The 21042-nt window shown below is 49.8% G+C and overlaps 1 protein-coding gene across 2 annotated transcripts in view; it reads right to left on the bottom strand.

Annotated features, from left to right (window-relative positions):
- ERGIC1 (endoplasmic reticulum-golgi intermediate compartment 1) overlaps positions 1–21042 on the bottom strand; it is a 105397-nt gene that overhangs the window by 44409 nt on the left and 39946 nt on the right. For both annotated transcript variants that reach the window (XM_030829919.3, XM_060296611.2), the window contains exons 2-3: positions 10847–10908; positions 3479–3551 (exon numbers count right to left, since the gene is read on the bottom strand). In XM_030829919.3, coding sequence (XP_030685779.1) covers positions 3479–3551; positions 10847–10908 — 135 coding nt within the window. The remainder of the gene's footprint in view (positions 1–3478; positions 3552–10846; positions 10909–21042) is intronic.

The following is a 21042-nucleotide window of genomic DNA, read 5'->3' as shown; positions in this document are numbered from 1 at the left end:
GGCTAGCTTAGGTGGCTGGCATGGGGTTGCCTACTGCAGATCACAGCTGAAAAGTCTGAGTTGTATTAAGCTAGAAATGATCGATGGAGAGTTCCAGTTACTACATTTTCTTATTACAAATCCTCATCGTGTTAATAATTAAGAGCAGCCAGAGCCTGGGGAGTCACAGACTGGAATGTTCCGTGGCCACGTTCTCTGAGGAGCAGGATGCCGCTCCCTTACAAACACAGAGCCTCAGAGCACCCTGGGGGGCCACTTTCCCAAGTATAATTAATGTCCAGGTTGAAGTCCCATCACCCAAACAGGTTTCCCTCCCCGTCGGGCCGGGCCAGAATAGCCTCTTATGTCACTGATAACCACAGGCCAGCGTTAGAGCGATGCTGATCCAACCAGAGGTGACCTCATTTCCTTGGGTTACAATCTCACGGCGGGGGTGGGGAGGCCAACCCACTGTGGTCACAAAACTGCCAGGGAGGGCCAGCCACCCAGAAAAGGAAAAGAATTGTGACCTGCGGTCCTTCCCGGATCAGCAGGGCTTCCTGGGGGTCGGAGAAGCTTCTGACAGAGGAAGGACCCCAAGGTGCAATCCTCTGTCCTCTGGATTTTCCTGTGGAGCCCTCGCCCGCGAGGACGCCCTTTGGGCAACTCTTGCACCTTGGTCACAAGGCCGCAGAGAGAAAGGAGGCGTTAGGGTCACCGCATCATCATGGATGGAGCCTCTGGCCCGGACAGGTCTCTCTTCTCACCCCCACTGCTCTGCCTCTCCCCAGCCCTCTCACTGCCGGTGGGGAAGTGCTTATTAGCCCAGGGCCAGACACAAGGCAAACACTGAATGAATGGCCCCTCTTCCTCTCCGGGGGTGTGGTGGGACCAGCATGTTCAGAATGCCCCCAGGAGCCAGGAAGTCCTGGAGAGGGAAAGGGGACAGAGCAGTGGGAACACACTGTGCTCTTGAGAAAGAAGTGAGTCCTGCCCTGGTAAACGGAGTGAGCTGTCCCGGCTTGCTCAAGTGCCCTGCACACAGCAGCGGGGTGTGTTGCAGTCACAAGAGTGACTGCTGCAGTCACCTCCTGTTGTAGTCACCTCCTGCTGCAGTCACCAGCTCTGACGTCCAAATTCACCTGTCGGGGTGCTGCCCCGCACTCTGCCTCATTATCGGCTAAGCTGATGATTGGCTGAATGAACTGCCTCTCAGAATGTCAGCTGGAGGTGAAGGGGGTCCCTTCTTAACTCCAGGGGGAGACAAAAAAACTAACACTCACAGAGTACTCATTACATGCCAGGTGCTGAGTGGCCTTACAACCTTTCTCCCGTGAGACAGGGAAGAAATATGAAATGAGTAAATGCCTGAAGGGATATGCATCTTAAAGTATATCAGGCACTATGCTGAGCACCTTTGAAGGTAAATAATCTTGTTAAAGCCTCACAAAATAGCCCATACCTTCTCTAGCTCCTATCCTGCTTTGTTTTTGCTTCCGAGCCCTTATCACTAATTGATACATTCCGTTGCGTTTGCTTGTGGACCATCTGTGTCCACCGCCTGCATTTTTGGCTTCTCTGAGCATGGAGTCACATGGTAGTGAATCGGACAGACCTGATGCCTGACCTCTGAGGGCTCAGGACCAAGGATGATCGCCATTAATCCATGGCAGTGTACAGAGCCTGGCCTGACTCGGGTCCACCTGCTCCATATTCTCCTCTCCCTGCCTGCCTCCTTTGCTCTAGCCACACCAGCTCTCTGTCTTCACATACACCAGGTAATTCCTGCCTCAGGGCCTTTGCACTTGCTCATGTCCCTGCCTGGAATAGGTAAAGCCTTGCACCTGGCACCTGGGATACGGTCAGGGCTCCCTCCTTGTTGCTGTCACCTGGGTACCGCTTCTCACCTGGCTCAGAACATGAGAGGCCTGCACAGAAGCCCCCCTCCCAGGGAATGGGGCGTGACCTGGAGAGACCAGCAGGTGCCCGGCACACAGTAGGTCCTTCATAATGCCAGCAGGTCTCAATTTCTGGCTGCTCTCCCTGCTTCCACCTCCAAATCATAATGGGATGACCCGTGAAATATCCAGTGGCCCAAACGTGCACACCTGACTGGGACAGAGTCCAGGGGGAACAGAGTTCCTTGTCTGACCCCGGCCTGGTCAAGGAGCTATATCTTGGGAGGCAGACAAGCTTCCCCAGACCTGGAAGGAAGCCTTGCCTCTGATGTACCCTCTCTTGTTTGGCCAGAAATTCTGGGACCCAGAGAGGTTTGGCAACTTGCCACCTGTCACAGAGCAGGTGGTAACTGAGCAAGGACCTGGCCCTGGATCTCCCAAGGCCTTGTCCAGTGCTCTTTCCAACACTCCATGAGGCTCCTGGGGCTTTGATGCCATCAGGGTTAAAAACAGGATCAGACAGACAGGGAAGACAAACTCTCCCACGTCGGAGGAGGGCGGAAGCTATATTCAGAAACGAGTTGGGGCGGTGGGGGTGGGGTGGGCGGTGGGCAAGTCAGTGGACAAGTCCCCTCACCTCTCTGAGCCTCCGTTTCCTCATCTATAAAGAGGGGACAACTACCTCCCAGGGCTGTTTGAGGATTATAGCAGTAATGGTTACAGAGCAACAAGGACCATCTTGGGCTGAGCAGCTATGTTTTCAGTTTCCTATTGTCTTGTGGCTGACAGGGAGGCACAGGAAACCAAGAAATTCCATGAGTGCAAAAGAAAATTCCAGTGTTGGACAGGGGAGTGGGTGGCCAGAGCCCAGCCCCGTGATGACTTTCTGGGTTATAAACGTGGAAATGCAGAGGCTTGGAAGCCAGAGGTGAAGGCAGGAAGCTTCTGGGTCTAATTCATCTCAGAGGGGCATCTGATGAGGCTGTGACTGAATAATTCCAATGGCATTCGGTGTTACACAGGCCCCAGAGCATTTACTAGGTTATCTGAACAACAGATGATTCTAGGAACTGGGGTTGGATTCACAGTGCGTCAACCCGCTGCCAGGAAGCCCATGCTGACTCCTCACCCAGTGTGGGCCTAGCACAGGGAAGGGGGCTTGGTTGAGGGGGGCCAGGCTCCGATGTCAGAACCCCGCCCCCTCCACCGCCTCGGGTAGAAAGCTGCCCCCATTTTCCTCTGACTTCTTCCAGCTTTAACATCAAACGACCCTGTGATGACTCAGAGGGAGAAAAGCCCACTGGCCAAACACAGGGACGGCAGACATCAGCAAATGATTTCTGTTCATCTGCGGACCCGGGAGGTGCCTCCCTGACCCCAGAAGGGAACCAGAGTTTTCTCTTCAGCTTTAACAAAGCAATGTTGGTTTCCGCTCTGGCTTTAAAACCCTTTTAAGAAACAGAGGAGTGACGGATGCCACAGGCTTGGAAACAGGAGGTAGAAGGTTCGGAGGTTTCTCTCCTTTGTAAAGCCCCTCTCTCTTCCCATCTGGGGTCCCCCAGAAGCTCTGGAATGCCTCACCAGTGGGCGATGTAACTTACATTTCTGTCGTTATGAATCCGGTGAGCTCCGAGAGGAAAAGGAAGAGGATGAAGAGGCAGCAGCAGATAGAGACTGGAAGAAACAACACAGACACCCAGTTAAGGGTGGTGGGCACTGATGGAGGGAAGCCAGCCCCCAGACCCTGCCCTCAGAGAGAAGTTGCTTACAGGGAGGGGGAGAGAGGCCCACAGACCCTCCCCAAAGCCCCTTCTTACTCTTGGCCTCAATGTGAAGCAGCCCCCCTGTCAGAAAGGTAGACCGCCTTTGGAACTGATCTGACCCTCCCGTGTGGACCTCCCCAGCCCCCCATGCCCGCAAATAGGCAGATCCTCCAAGGGGCCAGCCCGCCTTCCCTCCGTAACAGCATTCTCATGCAGAAGTCAGTCAGAAAACAAGGGCTGCAAATCGGCAGCCCACAGATGTGTTCTGTTTGGCTCGATCGATGCATATTTTAAAATTTGGAGCTGACATTGAACAATCCAGAGATTTCACATAAAAGTCCAGATTTCTGGCTGCTCCAGAACACTCGAGCCCTTGTTCCCACAGGGGCTCTGAGCTCACCAGTTTGTTACAGGCCCCACCATCCCCTCCTGCCACCCAGATTCCAAGGCTGAGGCAGAGTGTTGGTTGCCCTCCATCACCACCCGCTGCGGCCCCATCAACACTATGCCCGTGTCCCTAGCAGAGGCGAGAACGTGAGGATACACAGTGCTGTGCTTCAAAAGAAGGGACAACTCTCTGTGAGAGTGAAGAGTTGGGGTCCTACAAGTCTGAAGTGCAGAGAGAGCAGAATGGAGCTCCAGGGTCGGCCCACATCACCTGGATTTATCTCGCCTGCCTGGCCCTTGATGAGGTTGGATTTGGTGACCCTGGACTCGCTCCTTGGGGCAGGACATAACAAGTGCCCCAGGGGCTGGCCCTCAACTCATCTCCAGATACTCCCCCTACATCTAACCACCCAGCGACCTCGAGCCACGTGCTGTTCCCTAAATATATGCTATGGCTCCTCTGTCTGGAATGTCCTTCCCCATCTTCCCTCCTCTTCCTTGGTCATCCTCTCTGCCTGGTGAACTCCTACTCATCCTCGCAGGTTGAGGCCCAACTCAAATGTCCCTTCTGGTGAGAAGCTCCCCCAACCCTCAGAGGTTGAGCTGGTCACTCTTTCCTCTGTGTTCCCAGCCTCCATCTGAACACCTTCCAAATGTTATTTGTGGCTCTCCCTTTCACTAGACTGACAGATACCCTGGAAGGCAAAAACTCCACAGCTCCAGTGCCTGGCCTGGGGCTGGGCACACAGGAGGTAATAACAGGTTTTGTGTAAGGCAGGGAGCCAGCCCCCAGAATACAGAATAAGGGCTGAGTGTGCCTCACCTGGGTTTATCATAGAGGCATGTCGTGGGCAATGGCTCACACAGCGTGGTCCCACTACTCACGTGCTGTGTCCCTGGGTAAATTAAATTAACCTCTCTCTGCCTCAGTTTCCGCATCTGTAAAATGGCACCAGTAGTAGCACTTGCCTCATGGGGCTGCTTGAGAATTTCCGCAACACAGAAACTGGACTTGAAATAGTGCCTGGCAGGTAATAATGGCTCAAGCACTAGCTCATAATTAGGATTTTCATCAGGGAGACTTTGGAGGGTGTGGTGATTTGGGGAAGGTGATTTGGCAAGTGGGTTGACCCTCAGTTTCCCGCAAAGAAAAGTTTCCAGTACCACCTGCTGATTCGGCCGCATTCTTGACAGTCTGTACCTGGTTGGCTGAGCCATCCTGACTGATGCTGAAACCAGGTTATTCGTCGTCATCACCATCATTATTATTATCATCATCTATCTATGGCAAAATGTACAGTCAAAGATACGTTCTGGGCTCCCCTGGTGGCAGAGTGGTTAAGAATCCGCCTGCCAACGCAGGGGACACGGGTTCGAGCCCTGGTCCGGGAAGATCCCACATGCCGTGGAGCAACTAAGCCCATGCGCCACAACTACTGAAGCCCCTGCGCCGCAACGAAGAGTAGTCCCCGCTCGCTGCAACTAGAGAAAGCCCGTGCGCAGCAACAAAGACCCAACTCAGCCAAAAATAGATAAATAAAATAAATAAATTTATTAAAAAAGATACATTCAGAAGCAAGAAGGCAGAGAACAAGTGTTTGTGGGGCACCTACCACATGCCCTGCTGTGAGTGTGTTAACAGATACCTGTCACTGCACACTCCCATGTGAAAGAGGGTATGAGCCCGTGTGGAGGGTGTAGAAATGGAAGCTCAGAGTGAGGAAGAGAGTGGCCCAGGGACACACTGGGTGGCAGGTGGGGGCGGGGGTGGGGAGGGCTGGAACCTGAGGGGTCTAGAGCCAATGCCCTAAGAAAAGGAACCCCGAGACTCCAAGTGAAGGGTGAGGCAGGGACATCCCCAGAGTCCCCACCAAGCCTCCAAAACCACACCCAGACATGGGGCATACTAGAATGACTCCCCAGTTCTTCCAAACTTTGAAAAAGCTGTATAGGGCAGAGTTTAAGGGTTTTACTTTTTCTTGGAAGAAGTAACACATGCAAGTGATAAGAAAAATCATCAAGCTGTATAAAAAGGCAAACTGTGTGAGTCTCTTTCTCACTCCCGACCGACAGCCCCCTGCCCAGAGGTACCACCCCTACAGTCTGTGTCCTGACACGGGCATACGAGTTTTTCCTCTAATCAAACAGCATAATGTACACATGCCTTCTCTCTTTTTTTAAAATTAAATTAAATTTATTTTTTTTGCCTATGTTGGGTCTTCGTGGCTGCACATGGGCTTCTCATTGCAGTGGCTTCTTGAGTTGTGGAGCATGGGCTCTAGGCGCATGGGCTTCAGCAGTTGCGGCACGTGGGCTCAGTAGTTGCGGCACGCGGGCTCTAGGGCACACGGGCTTCGGTAGTTGTGGCTCACGGGCTCCGCAGTTGTGGCTCGTGGGCTCTAGAGCGCAGGCTCAGTACTTGTGGCGCACGGGCTTAGTTGCTCCGTGGCAATGTGGGATCTTCCGGGACCAGGGATCGAACCCATGTCCCCTGCATTGGCAGGCGGATTCTTAACCACTGTGCCACTAGGGAAGTCCCTGTACACATGCTTTCAACCGTGCTTTGCTCACTCAGCAATCTATGTCTAAGCAGGTCCCACATCAGTTTATACAGAGTGGCCACGTGGCTTGTTTGTTTTCATGGCACAGAAATTAATTTCAAATGTCTTCTCCAGCTGCTGAACAAATCCACTGCAGAAGACCAGCTGGCAATCCGAATTTCCCAGGCTCACATCCCTCCCCTTCTCACCTGCACACTGCAGCTGTGATGCCTCCTGCTAAAGAATCCTGCCAGGTGGGCAAAGCACCCTTCTCACTTGAAATCTCACACCTTTTCTGACCCACGTTTCAGAGCCATTTTCACCCTTCCCACCCCACCTTCAAGCCCCAGCAACCCACAGGTTGCCGTAATGATGAACAGGCCCAAACTCGGGAGGTGTTTTTGAAGGTCAATGATGACTTAGGCCAGTCCAGGTTTTCTAGCTGCCTTCCTTGCTCCAAGCCTGCAAATGGGCCCCAAACTTCTGACTCTATGCAGATCAGAGGTGGGGGTATAGGGATGGGAAGGCCTCTTTGTGAAACCTGCGTGTGTTGTCCCAGGCTCGGACCTAGCAGCGGGGTAAGTGCGGAGTCTGCTCAGCTGAATCCGAGTGTCCGGCAGCCCCTGCTGTGTGTCTGCTTTCCCCTACCTTGTCCCCAGACTGGAAAGACAGAGACAATGCCTCAGCACCCCTGGGGCCTCAGGGTCTAGCGTAGTGCCTGGCTCAGAGAAGGTATGAAATAAATATCTGTTGAGTGAGTGAATGAATGAATAAAAACCATGAGGGCAGGTAGGAAGTATTTCCACCAGAAAAGCCTTCTGATACTGTAGAGTTTTTCAATCCATGTTTGGGCAAGATGCTCAGGCTCTGTGACTCCAGACTTCTTCTGAAACGGACTCAGGCACTGGACAGTAGGAATGTGACACCAGGAGGATGCTCGCTAGTGGGAGATCCGGTGCAGCCAGCAAAGGGGGCACCGGACCCAAGACCCAGACACCAGCAAGTCAAGCAATCTGTGTAAGGCCACATAAGCACTTCAGTGGAGAAGGCAAAATTCAAACCTCGACTTGTGAGTCTCCAGTGCCCTTGCTGGTTCCTTCAGTTATTAATAGCACTTACCGTGACGTCATGAAATGGTGTGTTTCTGTATCTGCCTGCCTGCTCAGCCATGCACTCTTCAAGGACAAAGACCGAAGCCCATTCATCAAGTTGGTCCCAGGACACGGCACACGGCCTGGCCCCAGACCTGGCTGATAAATATTTGTTCACTAAATGGTAGCTAAGGGCTGGCTTCCCGTGCTCACGCCTTTCCTCTTGTGCAAGGGAACTTGCCCTCTCACACACTGTGCTGGAGACTGCAAATCAAACCACGTCCCCGGAGGGCCACTTGGCAGTACCTTCTACATTTCACAATGCACATGCCCTTTGACCCGGTAATTCCTCTTCTAGGAAAGTTACCTTACAGAAATAACCATACAAGGATACAAACACATATGGACAAGGATGTCTATAATAGCGATAAGCTGGAATCAGAACGCCCATCCTCGGGAGGCTGGTTACATAAACCGTGGGTCGGCCAGATAATGGAAAGCAGCACATGGTGGCCGTTTACGTGCTGGTGTGCAGGATGTGTCGGTTAAAAAAGGGCAGGGAAGGACGGTGTGCCCAGTACGCTCCTGTCTGCGCTTAAAATGACGACACAGGTATTTCAAAGACTGAATATGTTTTTTTAAAAATTCTAGAGGGATACAGACCTGATTGTTAAACATACTCGATAAGGGAGAGAACCGCAGAGCCTGCAAAGAAGTGGCCTGAGCTGTTGGTGGTAGGAAGGGGACAGGAAGCCTCACTGGAATTTTTGTGACCAGGTTCATAAACTAATTGAACGGGTAGATGAACAAGCCCTCTTCCTCTTATGTACCCCGAGTACCTTTTCCGTGGGGATCAATGCACAAAGTGTCACAGCTCCTGCGGTCACGGACCCTCATGGGCTGTGGGCTCCAAGAGGACAGTGATATGAAGAGGTGCACGGTCCAGCCGCACTGAGAGTTTGGCACGTACCCCATACTTGACAGGCGTGATCACACTTAACCCCCAGATCAGAAAACTGAGTCTCAGAAAGGTGATGTGACTTGCTCAGGGTCACCCAGCTGCTAAATGGGAGAATGAACCCAGCTCGGCCAGAGCTGAAGCGAGCAGGACATGAATTCTGCTGCCTGGCTGCTCTGTTCTCTTCTCTGGGGATGTGGACAGCCAGACTCAAGAAGGCATCTGCAGCTTGGACGACCTAAGCTAGAGGCAGAGCCAGCCGGGGTGCAGGGATCCCCAAGGTCATCCCCTGACCTGATAATGGCCTGCCCTGGGAAGCAGCGGTGGACTCCAAAATGACTGCCCGGCCCCAGGGCCCTGCTCAGGGGACAGTCCACGGGGAGGGTCCCTCTCCCACACCAAGCACTGGAGAGGCCCACCTCTTGCAAGCTGTGAAACTTCAGACAAGTCACTTCACCTCTCTGAGTCCATTTTCTCATCTGGAAAATGTGGGTAGAGCCTTCCTGCTTGCAAAGTGCTTGCGGTTTGTTTTTATATCTTTTAAAATAAACTTTATTGTGGAATAATAATAGACGCAAAGATAGTACAGAGCGTTCCCATCCGCCCTTCGACCAGCTTCCCCTTATGTTAACATCTTACATAACCCTGGTATGTTTGTCAAGATGAAGAAATTAACATTGTCCAATACTGTTAACTATGTTACAGACTTATTAGATCACTCATTTCTCCGCCAGTGCCTGTTTTCTCTTCCGGGACCAGACCTGGTATCCCATTTTACATTTAGTCATCGTGCCCTTAGTCTCGAAACTGTGACGGTTCCTCAGTCTCTTCTTGGTTTTCAAGACCTTGCCACTTTCAAAGAGTCTTGGCCAGGTGTCCTGTAGAGGGTCCCCCAGGCTGGGGCTGTCTGCTGCATTCCCATGATTAGACTGGGTTGTGGTTTTGGGGGAAGATCCCATGGAGGTGAGGTGCCCTTCCCATCAAATCCCATGGCAGGCAGTGGGCACGTGACAGCTACGTCGACCTCTTCCTCACTGGTTGATGCTAACCTTTGTCACCTGGTGACGGGGCAGGCTCTGGATGTCTCCACCATAGTTACTACTTCCTTTCCATTCTCTCCTCTTTAATAGTGAGTCACTAGCTCACACTCCAGGACAGGAGAGCTGAGCTGTACCTCTCAGAGGGGGATATATTCATAAATATTATTTGGAATTCCTCTATAAGGAAGGTTCAACCCTTCCCTCCCATTTATTTAGATCAGTATGGACTCCTGGACCTTTTTCTTAATTCTTTGGGTAACGAGCCAATAATGCCATTATTTATTGTGCTACTCAGATTGCCCTGTGTTGGTCTTTGCCCTCTTTCAGGCTGGCTCCTGTGGCCTGCTGACACACCTCCACCCCGTGCTTTTCCTCCGGGCATTTTTTTGCTTTCTGGCACGAGGTGTCCCAGGCTTATTTTGTACACTTCCTGTCCCAGCCCTGCAATCAGTCATTTCTCCCAGGAGCCCTGGGTCCTTTTAAGTAGAAGACTGGCATTCAGAAACCAAAATCTGAGTGAGAGGATTATTTTTTTAAATGGATAGAAACATCCTTATGTTAAAAACTCAAATAGTCTAAAAGGTGTGAAGAGAAAAGTCAGTCTCCCTCCAATCCATGAGCCCCCGTTTCCCCTCCCAAGGACAGCTACTCCTTTTTTTTTTTTTAATTTATTTATTTTTGGCTTCGTTGCTGACATGGGCTTTCTCTAGTTGCGGCGAGCGGGGGCTGTTCTTCGTTGCGGTGCGCGGGCTTCTCATTGCGGTGGCTTCTCTTGTTGCAGAGCACAGGCTCTTGGCACGCGGGCTTCAGTAGTTGTGGCACACGGGCTTAGTTGCTCCGCGGCATGTGGGATCTTCCCAGACCAGGGATCAAACCCGTGTCCCCTGCACTGGCAGGCGGATTCTTAACCACTGCGCCACCAGGGAAGTCCCTGGGGCAGCTACTCTTGATGATTGATTTCTGGTGTCTCCTTTCAGAAACAGGTGATGCTATACCTTACAGCGTTACAGTGAGGACAGAGAAGAGCTGAGGGACTAGAGGCAGGGCCCAGCAAGATGCCCATCATTTCTTCCCTCCTCCTGTCTCTCTGTCTTCCCTCCCTGGCCCAGCATTTCTGCAGAGGGCGGGCAGGCACAGGTACGGAGAGTGGGGAGAGGGTCGGGAGCAACGGAAAGAAGGAGGCTACTCACTAATGGCCCCGGTGTACGTCGGCTGTGTGAGGTCCTTGGGCACCTTCCTGTAGATGTCAAACCTGTGGAGAGCAAAGGGGACGGGGTGAGGTGGGCGCAAAGGGCAGGTGTCAGGCAGCGGGGGAAATGGTGCTGGCTGGTGTGCCCAGCAGCCGCCATTCTTCCCCGAACCATTTCCTCCAAGAGGCCTGAAGGACGTCCCCTGCCCCCCATGGGATCCTGGCTCCCACACCTCCTTTGTCGCACTGCCTCACTACTTATCACCCCCTGAGACAGATGGCCTGGACCCCTCATCTGATTCTGGTTCTTGGTTGGTCTTGCCCCCAAGAGAATGTAAGCTCCATGAGGGCAGGGACCTTGTTAAGTGTTGTGCCCCGCCGTGTCCCCAGACCCTTGCTTGGGCCTGGGGCACAAGAGGCCCCTAGTAAGCACTGGGGGAATGAACTGAACCTGGGCGTTGGCTTTGTCTGACGCTGAAGGGAATGGGCAAGCGCAGTCTTTCCTGAGTTCTCTGACGGCGCTGCATTCTTGCCTGGCGTCACCTCTCCGCCCCCTCTTCCATTTCCTGTCTCTACCTCCTCTTGTTTCCACTCCCCCCTTCCCCAGCTTCTGCAGCCTTCTTCTTGGAGATTCTCCGGAACTCCAAGGCAGTAGGTTAACAGAAAATCCTGCCTGGGGCTGACATCGGCTCGTGACAGCCCTGGCTCCAGCTCACGTGGGTTTCTGCCCAGACACAGAGCAGACGCCTTTTTTTCATATGGATCCCACCAGAGCAGACTGGTGGGGTGGTGGTGGAAGAACTGAGGGCTTTGGAGTCAGGCAGACGTGGGTGTAATTCTGGCCAGTTGTTTTAAGGGGTAAGGCCCCTAGAATCAGACTGCTCTGGGTTCAAATCTTGGCTGGTCTTCTTCCTTGCTGTGTGATGTCAGGCAAACGACGTCCCCTCTCTGAGCCTCAGTTTCCTTTTCTGTACTACTACGAGACCCCGCCAGGCCCCTGAGTAGGGGAAAGAAACGTCAGCGGAGGAGCTGACACAGAGCGTTCCCAGGCACTTGGCTTCTTCCCCTTCACTTGACGAGCAAGCAGCTCTAAGTCCACAGCCCTTTCCCAGCTCTCTGGTGAAGAGGCTGGCAGCTCCGCCCTCCAGGGGTGATGGGCTGGTGGATGGTTCCTCTTGGGTGATTGGGAAAAAAGGTTAGTGCCGTGCTAACCCCTATGCAATGACATGGAAATCTTGCATAAGATCTGATACTTGACTCCTGTTGCGTTCACTCTAATGACACGTGAAAGGTGCTTGGTTCCTCAAGACCTCAGAGGAGAAAACATTCCTTTAGGCTGCAGAGCTAAAAGCTATCACTTTCTCTCCCACCTGCTCAGCCACCAGTCTCCCGTGCTTAGGGCCCGAAGGGCACTAAGCACTGGGGCTGGGAGTGTGGTCAGGAGGGGTGGGGGCCTCATGTGACTCAACTATCCATCCCTACTCACCTCCCTTATTCTGAAAATGCTGCCCACTTTACCTGTGGGAGGCATATTAGAGGAGAGAGTATGTACTGGGGAGTTAGCCTGCCTGGGCTTAAATGTGACCCCACCACTGTGTGACCTTGGAAGTGTCCGTGAACCTCTCTGTGCCTCAGTTCCTCTGTCTGCAAAGTGGGGGCAACAACAGTAACTATCTCACTGCATAGGGATTAGAACCAAATGACTTAGTGCACATAAAGCACTTAGAACCATGCCTGGCACCCAAAAGTACTACATCAGTATCTGCTGTTACTATGATTAATGTTTATTAGGCTGACATTTATGAGCACCTACTACGTGCTAGCCCTCTTTCAGGTACTAGAGACATGGAGGTAAAATCAGCCCTTAGCTCTGTGTACCTGTAGTTTAGCAGCAAAGACAAAGAGGGGACCAACAAGGAGAACGTGGTGCTGCCCCACCATGGGGTATGCTGGAGGTGCCAGATGAACCTGGAAAGGGCATCTGGGGTCATCTTGAAGCTTCCAAAAAGAGCTGATGTCTGAGCAGGAGGATGGGAGAAAGGGTAGGTGCAGGCAGAGACTGGTCCAGGTAGTAAGAACAGCAAAAGCAGAGACGAAGAAGAGGATGGAGCCTGACGTGCTGGAAGGCTAAGTTTACCTGCCTGTGGTGCTAGGACAGGAATGGAGGGAGTGGATGCTGGAGAGGCAAGAGGGGCTTACAAGCCAGCTTCCTGGTCCAGTTAACACCTGGTTACTACCCTGGGCCCACAGCCAGAAACTGGGCCTCATGGTTTAATAAATATATGAGCCACCGTTTCAAAACTGGGAGTTTTATGGGAAGTCAAAGGCTGTCCAGGGTAAGGAGCGGGGAGTGGCCTAGAGCAGAGTGTCCGAACCTGACAAGGGTGAGAGAGGGAGAGATGGGAGATGGTTGCATACAGGGGGGCTGATCAAATATATAAATACAGTGAGGATAATGGGGGCCGGGTGCCTCACTGTTAGGGAAGGGAGGTATACACAGAGAGAGAAGTAGAATAAACCCCATGGTGTTAGAGTGGAAATGAAGGTATTGCTGTGAATTCGTGGTTTTCAGCATACACAAACAGAGAAATATCCATGTGTGCAGACACATCACGTATACATTTATTTCCTAGCTCGGTCTATAGAGAGGGTGCAGGAACACTGACAGCCAGACAGCAGTGAGCACATCTGGACCTCAAACTTTGGCTTCTAAATATCATTCTTTACTCAGAGGAATCAGCTCCTTGGAGAAATGGCTGATTCCAGGGCTGGGTAGGGAAAATGCAAGATGAGCTTGGAGTATCTTCTTATGTCAGAAAGCAAGAAAGAATGATGGGACATATCAAAAGGACAAGAAGTCAGCTTAAAGGGGCTCCCGCTGGCCAAAGAAGGGGCAATATAAGCATTAAAATCAACAATCACAGTAATAGATTATGACTCGTTAGATAAAATAGGAAGCCAAAGATCTAAATAGATGTAAATAAACAAATAAGTAAATCAAGTCTGATGAGGAATGGGATACTTCCATACCTTCTAAGTAGCCCCCCCGCAAATCTTTATTAATCATAAAGGGAAAAAGGTAACTTTACAGAGGAGAAACTTGACAGACATCACCGTAATCGAGTGACCAAAGGGAGTGTCACCAGTAAGGAGACACATCATATGCCTCCTGATATGAAGTACTGGGGAGGGTACCCCATCACCCCTGTGGGGAACTTGCTCAAGCGTACAACCTCAGATGAATTATGAGAAAACATCAAACAAATCCAAACTGAGTGTCATGCTACAAAATGACTGGCCAGCATTTGTCAAAAGTATCAAGGACACGAAGGCCAAGTAAAGACTAAGGAACTGTCAGAGATTGGAGGAGACTAAAGAAATGTGACCACTAAACCCCGCAGGCTGTCCTGGATCAGAGAAAGGACATCAGTGGGACCACTGATGGGATTCGAATAAGATCTGTAGAGTAGTTAATAGTACTGTAGAATGTTCTTTTCCTGGTTTTGAAAATGGTTTGGTTATATAAGATGTTATATAATGTTATATAACGTTTAAGGAAGCCTGGGTAAAGGGCACATGGGAAGTCTTTGTATTATTTTCGCAATTTTTTGGCAAGTCTTCAATTATTTCAAAATGAAAAGTTAAGATCTTTTTTTAATTTAATGAAAAAAATTTTAAAGCTTAAGCGGGAGATTTCATGTAAAAATCCCACCCAGCTTGCTTTCTTTGTGTATGTTTGGTCCCTTTAGGCATCAGAATTCGAGATGCTGGCTTAACAAATGTTGGTCCGGTGTGCTGGGTGTCAGGCAGAGCGTGTCTTTGTCAACAGAGTGAGGGGAGATGAAGGCTGAGCGAACAAAGGTCTAAGAGAGGAGGCGAGACTTGGACAAAACTATAGGAGGCAATGGCAATCAAAGAAGGTAGGTGCTCCGGAAAGAGTGAATGACGCAAACCAAAATCACTGCCATCCCACGTGGGGTGTGTTCCCACGTATATTTGTATTTAAGTCTCATCTCACAGTAACTCTGCCAGATACTGATATCCCATTTTTCCAGGAAGAAAACTAAGGCTGAGCCATAAGCAACTTGCTCAAAGTCAGCAAGTCAATTTAGCAGAGCTGGGATTCATACCCAAGTCTGGGTCCATAGGCCATTGTCCTTCCGCTGCCCTGTACTTACGGGGATCAGTTTAGAGCTCATTTATTGGTAAACCGAAGTCTCAAGGTTTTGCTTATTTGCTTTTCTGAAGATGCTGCCCCAGAGCAGATGGGGCTCTCTTGGAAAACAGGGACCAGCACAAAACACATTCATTCATTCAATAGGTATTTACTAAGTACCTACCAGCAGTGCTCTAGACGGTGGGAAAATGCAAGTGCTCAAGGTAGACATGGTCCCTGCCCTCATGAAACTTGTCGGTCTAGCAATGCTGTTGGCTCCTTGAGAAGGGCCACCTAAACAGAATGTTCTCTGATAATGATTCCGTTCCCATGCCGCAAATCCAAGCTGGGGAGTGGTGGTAGGGTAAAGGGATAGCTGAAAAGGACCCTGGGTTCAGAGTTGACCACAAGCCAAGTGAGTCAGCAGTGAATGGGCCACCGGGAGGCTGGTGAGAACCCAGGCATGTGACAGATCAGGAAGTCAGCCGTCGTCTCTGGCTCCCATTAGTCAGTCCCTCACTGCGGTGATGTGGTGATGCGATTAGATGTGGCCACCCACTGTCAGGAGAATGTAGAGGAAAGGGTAAGGAGAGAGGGGGAGAGGGGAAAGGATGCTTAGTGTACATCTAGTGTGTGCTGGACTCATGCTAGGCCCTGGACCGACATGTTCTCATCTAATTCTCTCAGCCAACTTGTGAGTTGGGGATTGTTATCCCATTTTACAGATGAGGCTCAGAGGCTGCTGACTTGGCTAAGCTCTCACACCTATGAAGTGTCACAGCAGGGATCTGAATCCAGGCCCAGTTTACATTCTTGTTGCTTTTCCCAACGATGTGGGGATAAACCAGGACCATGTGGGTGGAAAATACTTCTTAGGAAGAAAGATTAAAGAATTGGAATTGCTTGGCCTTAAATAGAGAAAGCTAAAGGATAGATTCTTTGTTTGTCAAAAAATGTTCTTTCCCTGTCCTCCCCCTAGAGTGTGAGTTTCTCACGGGAAGAACCTGGGCCTCCTTGCTGCCCAGGCTTGCCCAATCCAGGCCCTTGGGGAACTGATCTGAACGAATGGGTCAAGGGATGAACCTATACAAAGATAAGGTCCACTGGCTGGCCCCATAAACAAGACTAAGATGAAATGGATGGTGGGGAAGCTGAGTGATGGGTCCTCAGGGGTTCCTTGTACTGTATTTAGACATGTTCACTTACAAAAAAGGCAAAATAGGCTTAAATGAAAGCAAGAAAACGATCAACTGGACTAAGAAAGACTGAGCTAGATGCCAGAAGAATGGGAGCAGTGCCCAGAGCCAGGTGGACCATAGGTTTGTCACCTGTTGGAACAGGACCCAAATGCGGAGACCCCAGGGGACCTCCTGCCTTCACCACGCTCTGCTGTTGGGTCTAGAAGGCGTTCTGAGATCACTGTGTCCAACCCATTCATTTTACAGAAGAGAAAACAGAAGCCCCAAGAAGGAGTGACTCACCCAATTCAAGGTATAATTAAACTCAGAGTATTTAAAACCAAAACAAGCCAATAAAAAGCTTGTGAAATCCTTGTTATCTCATGCTCTTGAAATGTCATATGCTACTGACTTTCAACCAGGTGCAATCTGGGCCCCCCAGGGGAGTGTGGCGATGTCTGGAGATATTTTTGGTTGTCACCCGGGGGAGTGGGTGGTACCCAGCAGGTAGAAAGCCAGGGAAGCTAATGCATCCTCCAATCCTACAAGGCACAGCCCCCTACAACAAAGGATACCAGCCCCAAATGTCCATGGCACTAAAGTTGAGAAACCCTGCTGTAGGCAGAGAAAACCTTCCCATGCGGGAAGCTCATTTTCCCACTGAGCCCATGTTCTCTCCACAGAGACGCCTCCAGTTGCCTCTGCTCCGTCTGGGTGAAGTCATGGCCGTGGCCTTGATCGCCCCTGCGGTCTTTCCCTGTCCTTTTCCGCTCTGTGCCTGAGAAGGCACACTTGCAGAGACCTGGGCAAAGGAACCCCCAGGGAAGAAATAAATATCCCCCTGAATTTGTGACTTCTTATAAAGGTGCAGTAAGCACGAGTGTCACCATCTGAATCAAAAAGGTGCTCAACCCGTGCCTCTAACGTCACTGTAACTTAGGATCAGACAAATTCCTTACGATAAAATATATGTCAACATCAGAACTAGACGTCGATGAGAATATAGGATTTACTTAACAGAAATTCACTGTACAGGCCACATCTAAGCCTACAGAGCGAGGGACGGCTGCATAACCTCACCCAAAATAAACACGCAGAAGTCTTCTCTTGCTCCCAAGCAAGGAAACTGCTGCTGGAAATCTCTGACTAATGGATTTCTTCTGTAATTTCTTTTCATAGCAGAATGCCTCAACTCTTGCTATTTTAACTTTTGCTGCTTGGGACCTCACTTCTCCCCTGCTCTTGAAGACAAATCTCAGATCGCCCTGTGGTTCGCCATGTGTGGGCGGCCACCAGGCAGGCACTCGTGATGTCACTGTTTCCACGGCCTAATGAAATTAGACGCCATTTAGGAGCAAGTCATTGGAAGTGGTGGGTCACTCATCCCAAAAATAGTCAGTGAGGCTTTAGTTGGTTCTTTGGCCTGCTCACCCCTGCCCACCAGCCTGTCAGAGCCCTCGGTGTCAAGCCCAGGGAGCTGGGTGAAAAATGTGCTTGTTGGTTCACTTACTCATCTCTTCCACCTTACTGAGAACCACTGGTGTGTGTGCACATGCATGTGTGTTGAAGGGCACACAGAGGTTAACAAATGGATGCACCAGAGCCTAACGCGGCTGGGAGAGAACCGTGCAAGCACCAGTTCTAATCAGCCCCAGAATCACTCTCACCGCCCCCGAATCCTGTCCTTGACATTCAAACTACGACTGTGAGCTCACACACCATTCCTCCCTCTGTCAGAAGGATGGGGAAAACATCTGTCTGTTTCCAGCCCAGATGGAGGAGCTTAGAGGGGGGAATAATGATAACAATAGCAATCACAGCTACACTGCTACTGTCCCCATTGTGAGGGATCACGGTGCACCCGGCCTTGGACTTGGACTGTCCATTCATTAGCTCACATCCTCTGTACAGCCCTGTTCAGTGGATACCAGCATCCTCCCCATCTCACTTGCCCAAGATTCTGGGCCAGGATTTGAACTGCTGCAGTCTGGCCTCAGGACCTCTGCTCTGTCCACTGTACCCATGCCTGTCTGGGACAGGGAGACAGGCTTGGGAGCAGGAGGCGTAGAGGCCTGTATCTGCAGGAGGGCTGGGTGATGATGCTCTGTGTACACAGTACTAACACGCACACAGTTCTCTCTCCAGCCCATCCCCTGTGGCTCTCTCCCTGAATCTTGGTGCCCTTGTGAAGGTCACTCGTCTACAGGGTGACCTCCCAGCTTCCATCGCCTCCACCTGTGACCTCTCCTGTCTCAGAATACCCTCTCTGACCACAAAGCCCTGGCCAAAGGGAAAGAGGAGTACATTTGACTGCTGAGCTTCCAGAAGGCCCCTCTCAAGGCAGCCTTCCTCACCTTCCTGGGCGCTGTGGACGTATACATTCCCGGCACAGCTCCGAGACGGCTGCAGGGTCTTCCGCTCTTGCTGGGCTGGGACCGTCAGGTTTGTTCTTGAATCCACTGTGGGTCGTGCGGGGCTGGGCCCATTAACGGTATTCAGTAAATTCCAGGTGAAAATATAAAATGACGTAGGCACAGGGCTATTACTCACCGCTGCACCAGCTGTAACAGCAAACAACTGGAGGCCATCCAAATGTCCATCCAGGGGGACCAGTTAATAAACTACAGACCATCCATAAGGTGGAGGAGGATGCAGCTATAAAGAGGAATGAGGAAGGTCTCTACAGAGTAAGAGAAAAAAGCAAACTGTGGAACACTGTGTTCTGTTAAATTTTGTGTGTGTGTGTTTGGGGTGCAGAGCAGCTGGAGGTAGCGATAAAAATAAATTTCCAACCTTGTTTATATCTTTAAAAAGAAACAATAGAAGGTGTAACCAAAAGCTAACACAAATGGTTACTTCTATTCTTCTTAGGAGATGCATAAAAATATTAAATATTTAGGGATACATTTGACAAAAGAAGTGCAAGACCCATACACAGAACACAATAAAACATTGCTGAGGGAAATTAAAGAAGACCTAAGTAAACAGAGAAATACACTGCGTTAATGGGTCAGAAGACTCGATATGGTTAAGATGGCATTGATCTGTAGATTCAACTCAATTCCAACCAAAACTCCAGCAGGCGTTTTTTGTAGGATTTGGCAAGCTGATTCTAAGATTCATACGGAAATGCACAGGACTTAGAAGAACCAAAACAACGTTGAAAAAGAACGAAGTTGGATCTGACCTCAAGACTTCCTATAAACCTTACAGAAGAAAACATAGGAGAAAATCTTAGTGCTCTTAGGTTAGGCAAAGACTTTAGATAAGACACCAAAAGCGTGATCCATAAAAGAAAAAATCATAAATAAGGCCTCATCAAGATGAAAAGCTTCCGTTCTTCAAAAGGCATTGTTAAAAGAATGAAAAGACAAGCCACATACTAGGAAAAATAGATGTGAATCACATGTCTGTTAAAGGATTTCTATTCAGTATAAAGAACTCACAACTCAGGAATAAGATTTGAACAGGCATTTCCCCAAAGATTCCCTGATGGTGAATAACCACATGAAATGAGGCTAATATCAGAGTCATTGGGGAAATGCAAATTAAAACCACAGAGGTACTATTAGAATGGCTGAAATTATAAAGACTGGTCACACCAGGTGTTGGTGAGGATGTGGAGCAACTGGAACGCTCAGGCGTTGCTGGCGGAATGTAAAGTAGTATAACCACTATGGATAGAGTTTAGCGGTTTCTGAAAATGTTCAATACACGCTTACCATGTGATCCAGCCATGCTATGCCTAGACCTTTACCCAAGAGAAATGGAAGTATTTTCCCCTACAGAGACATGTATATGAATATTCATGGAAGCTTAATTTGTAATAGTCACAAACTAGAAACAACCCAAATATCCATCAACGGGCAAATGGACAGATGGCATATCCACAAAACAGAATATTACTCAGCACTGAAAAGGAATGAAGTATTGACAGGAGCAACATGGATGATTCTCAAAATAATTACGTTGGATGAAAGCCAATACAGTATGATTCCAACTATATACAATTCTAGAAAGTATAAACGAATCTAGAGTGACAGCAGATCATTGGTTGCCCAGGGAGGGAAGAGGGGAGAGACTTGAGGAAACTCAGGGGGGTGATGAATATGTTCATCATCTTGTGATGGTGGTTTCATGGGTGTATACATATGTCAAATTTCTCCAACTGTACACTTTTAAGTATGTGAAGTTTATTGTATGTCAATTATACCTCAATAAAACTGTTGGAAAAAAACTTTTTCATGATAGCCACGAATGAAACACATCAAATACATTAAGCAACCTATGAGTTCATAATGATACTTCATAAAACAAAACCCCCCAAAAAGCCTCATTGGATACCTTTGAAGATACTAAGCCATTATTCTGAGAATTGGTAAATAAAGAGAAAGCATTTATTCTGATTTTTTTTGATATACACAATGTATATCTAGGTAACCAAATAGTTGATGAGGACAAAGTCCTATTTTACAGAATAATTTCAAAGAATAATGTGGAAGGACTAATAGAATTAGGAAAATCATCATTGTGCCTTCTCTGATGAAATACTGGATTTAGGCATTTACCAGCAAGGATGGGAAGTTTCACAACAGATGCATCAGGCTGCTGCCACCTGAACCCAGTGACTGGTCTTAGCATCTCAAAGGGAAGACAGCAAGTTATTCCGCACCCCTCTCAGTGTGATGCAGCAGGAGGTACACAGCACACTTCTTAATGACTGGCCTAGAATAGCCTCACATTTCACCTTCCATTTGATCCTTAACCCACAGCAGCTGGATGCCAGGCCCCCCTCACCCACTCTTTCTTCATGCTCTAGCTAAGATCACCCAAGAGTCCCTAAGGGTCTGATGCCATTGGCTC

This window comes from Globicephala melas, chromosome 3 (genome assembly GCF_963455315.2).
Source record: "Globicephala melas chromosome 3, mGloMel1.2, whole genome shotgun sequence".
Classification (NCBI taxonomy): domain Eukaryota; kingdom Metazoa; phylum Chordata; class Mammalia; order Artiodactyla; family Delphinidae; genus Globicephala; species Globicephala melas.
This window is presented reverse-complemented; position numbering and strand designations above follow the sequence as displayed.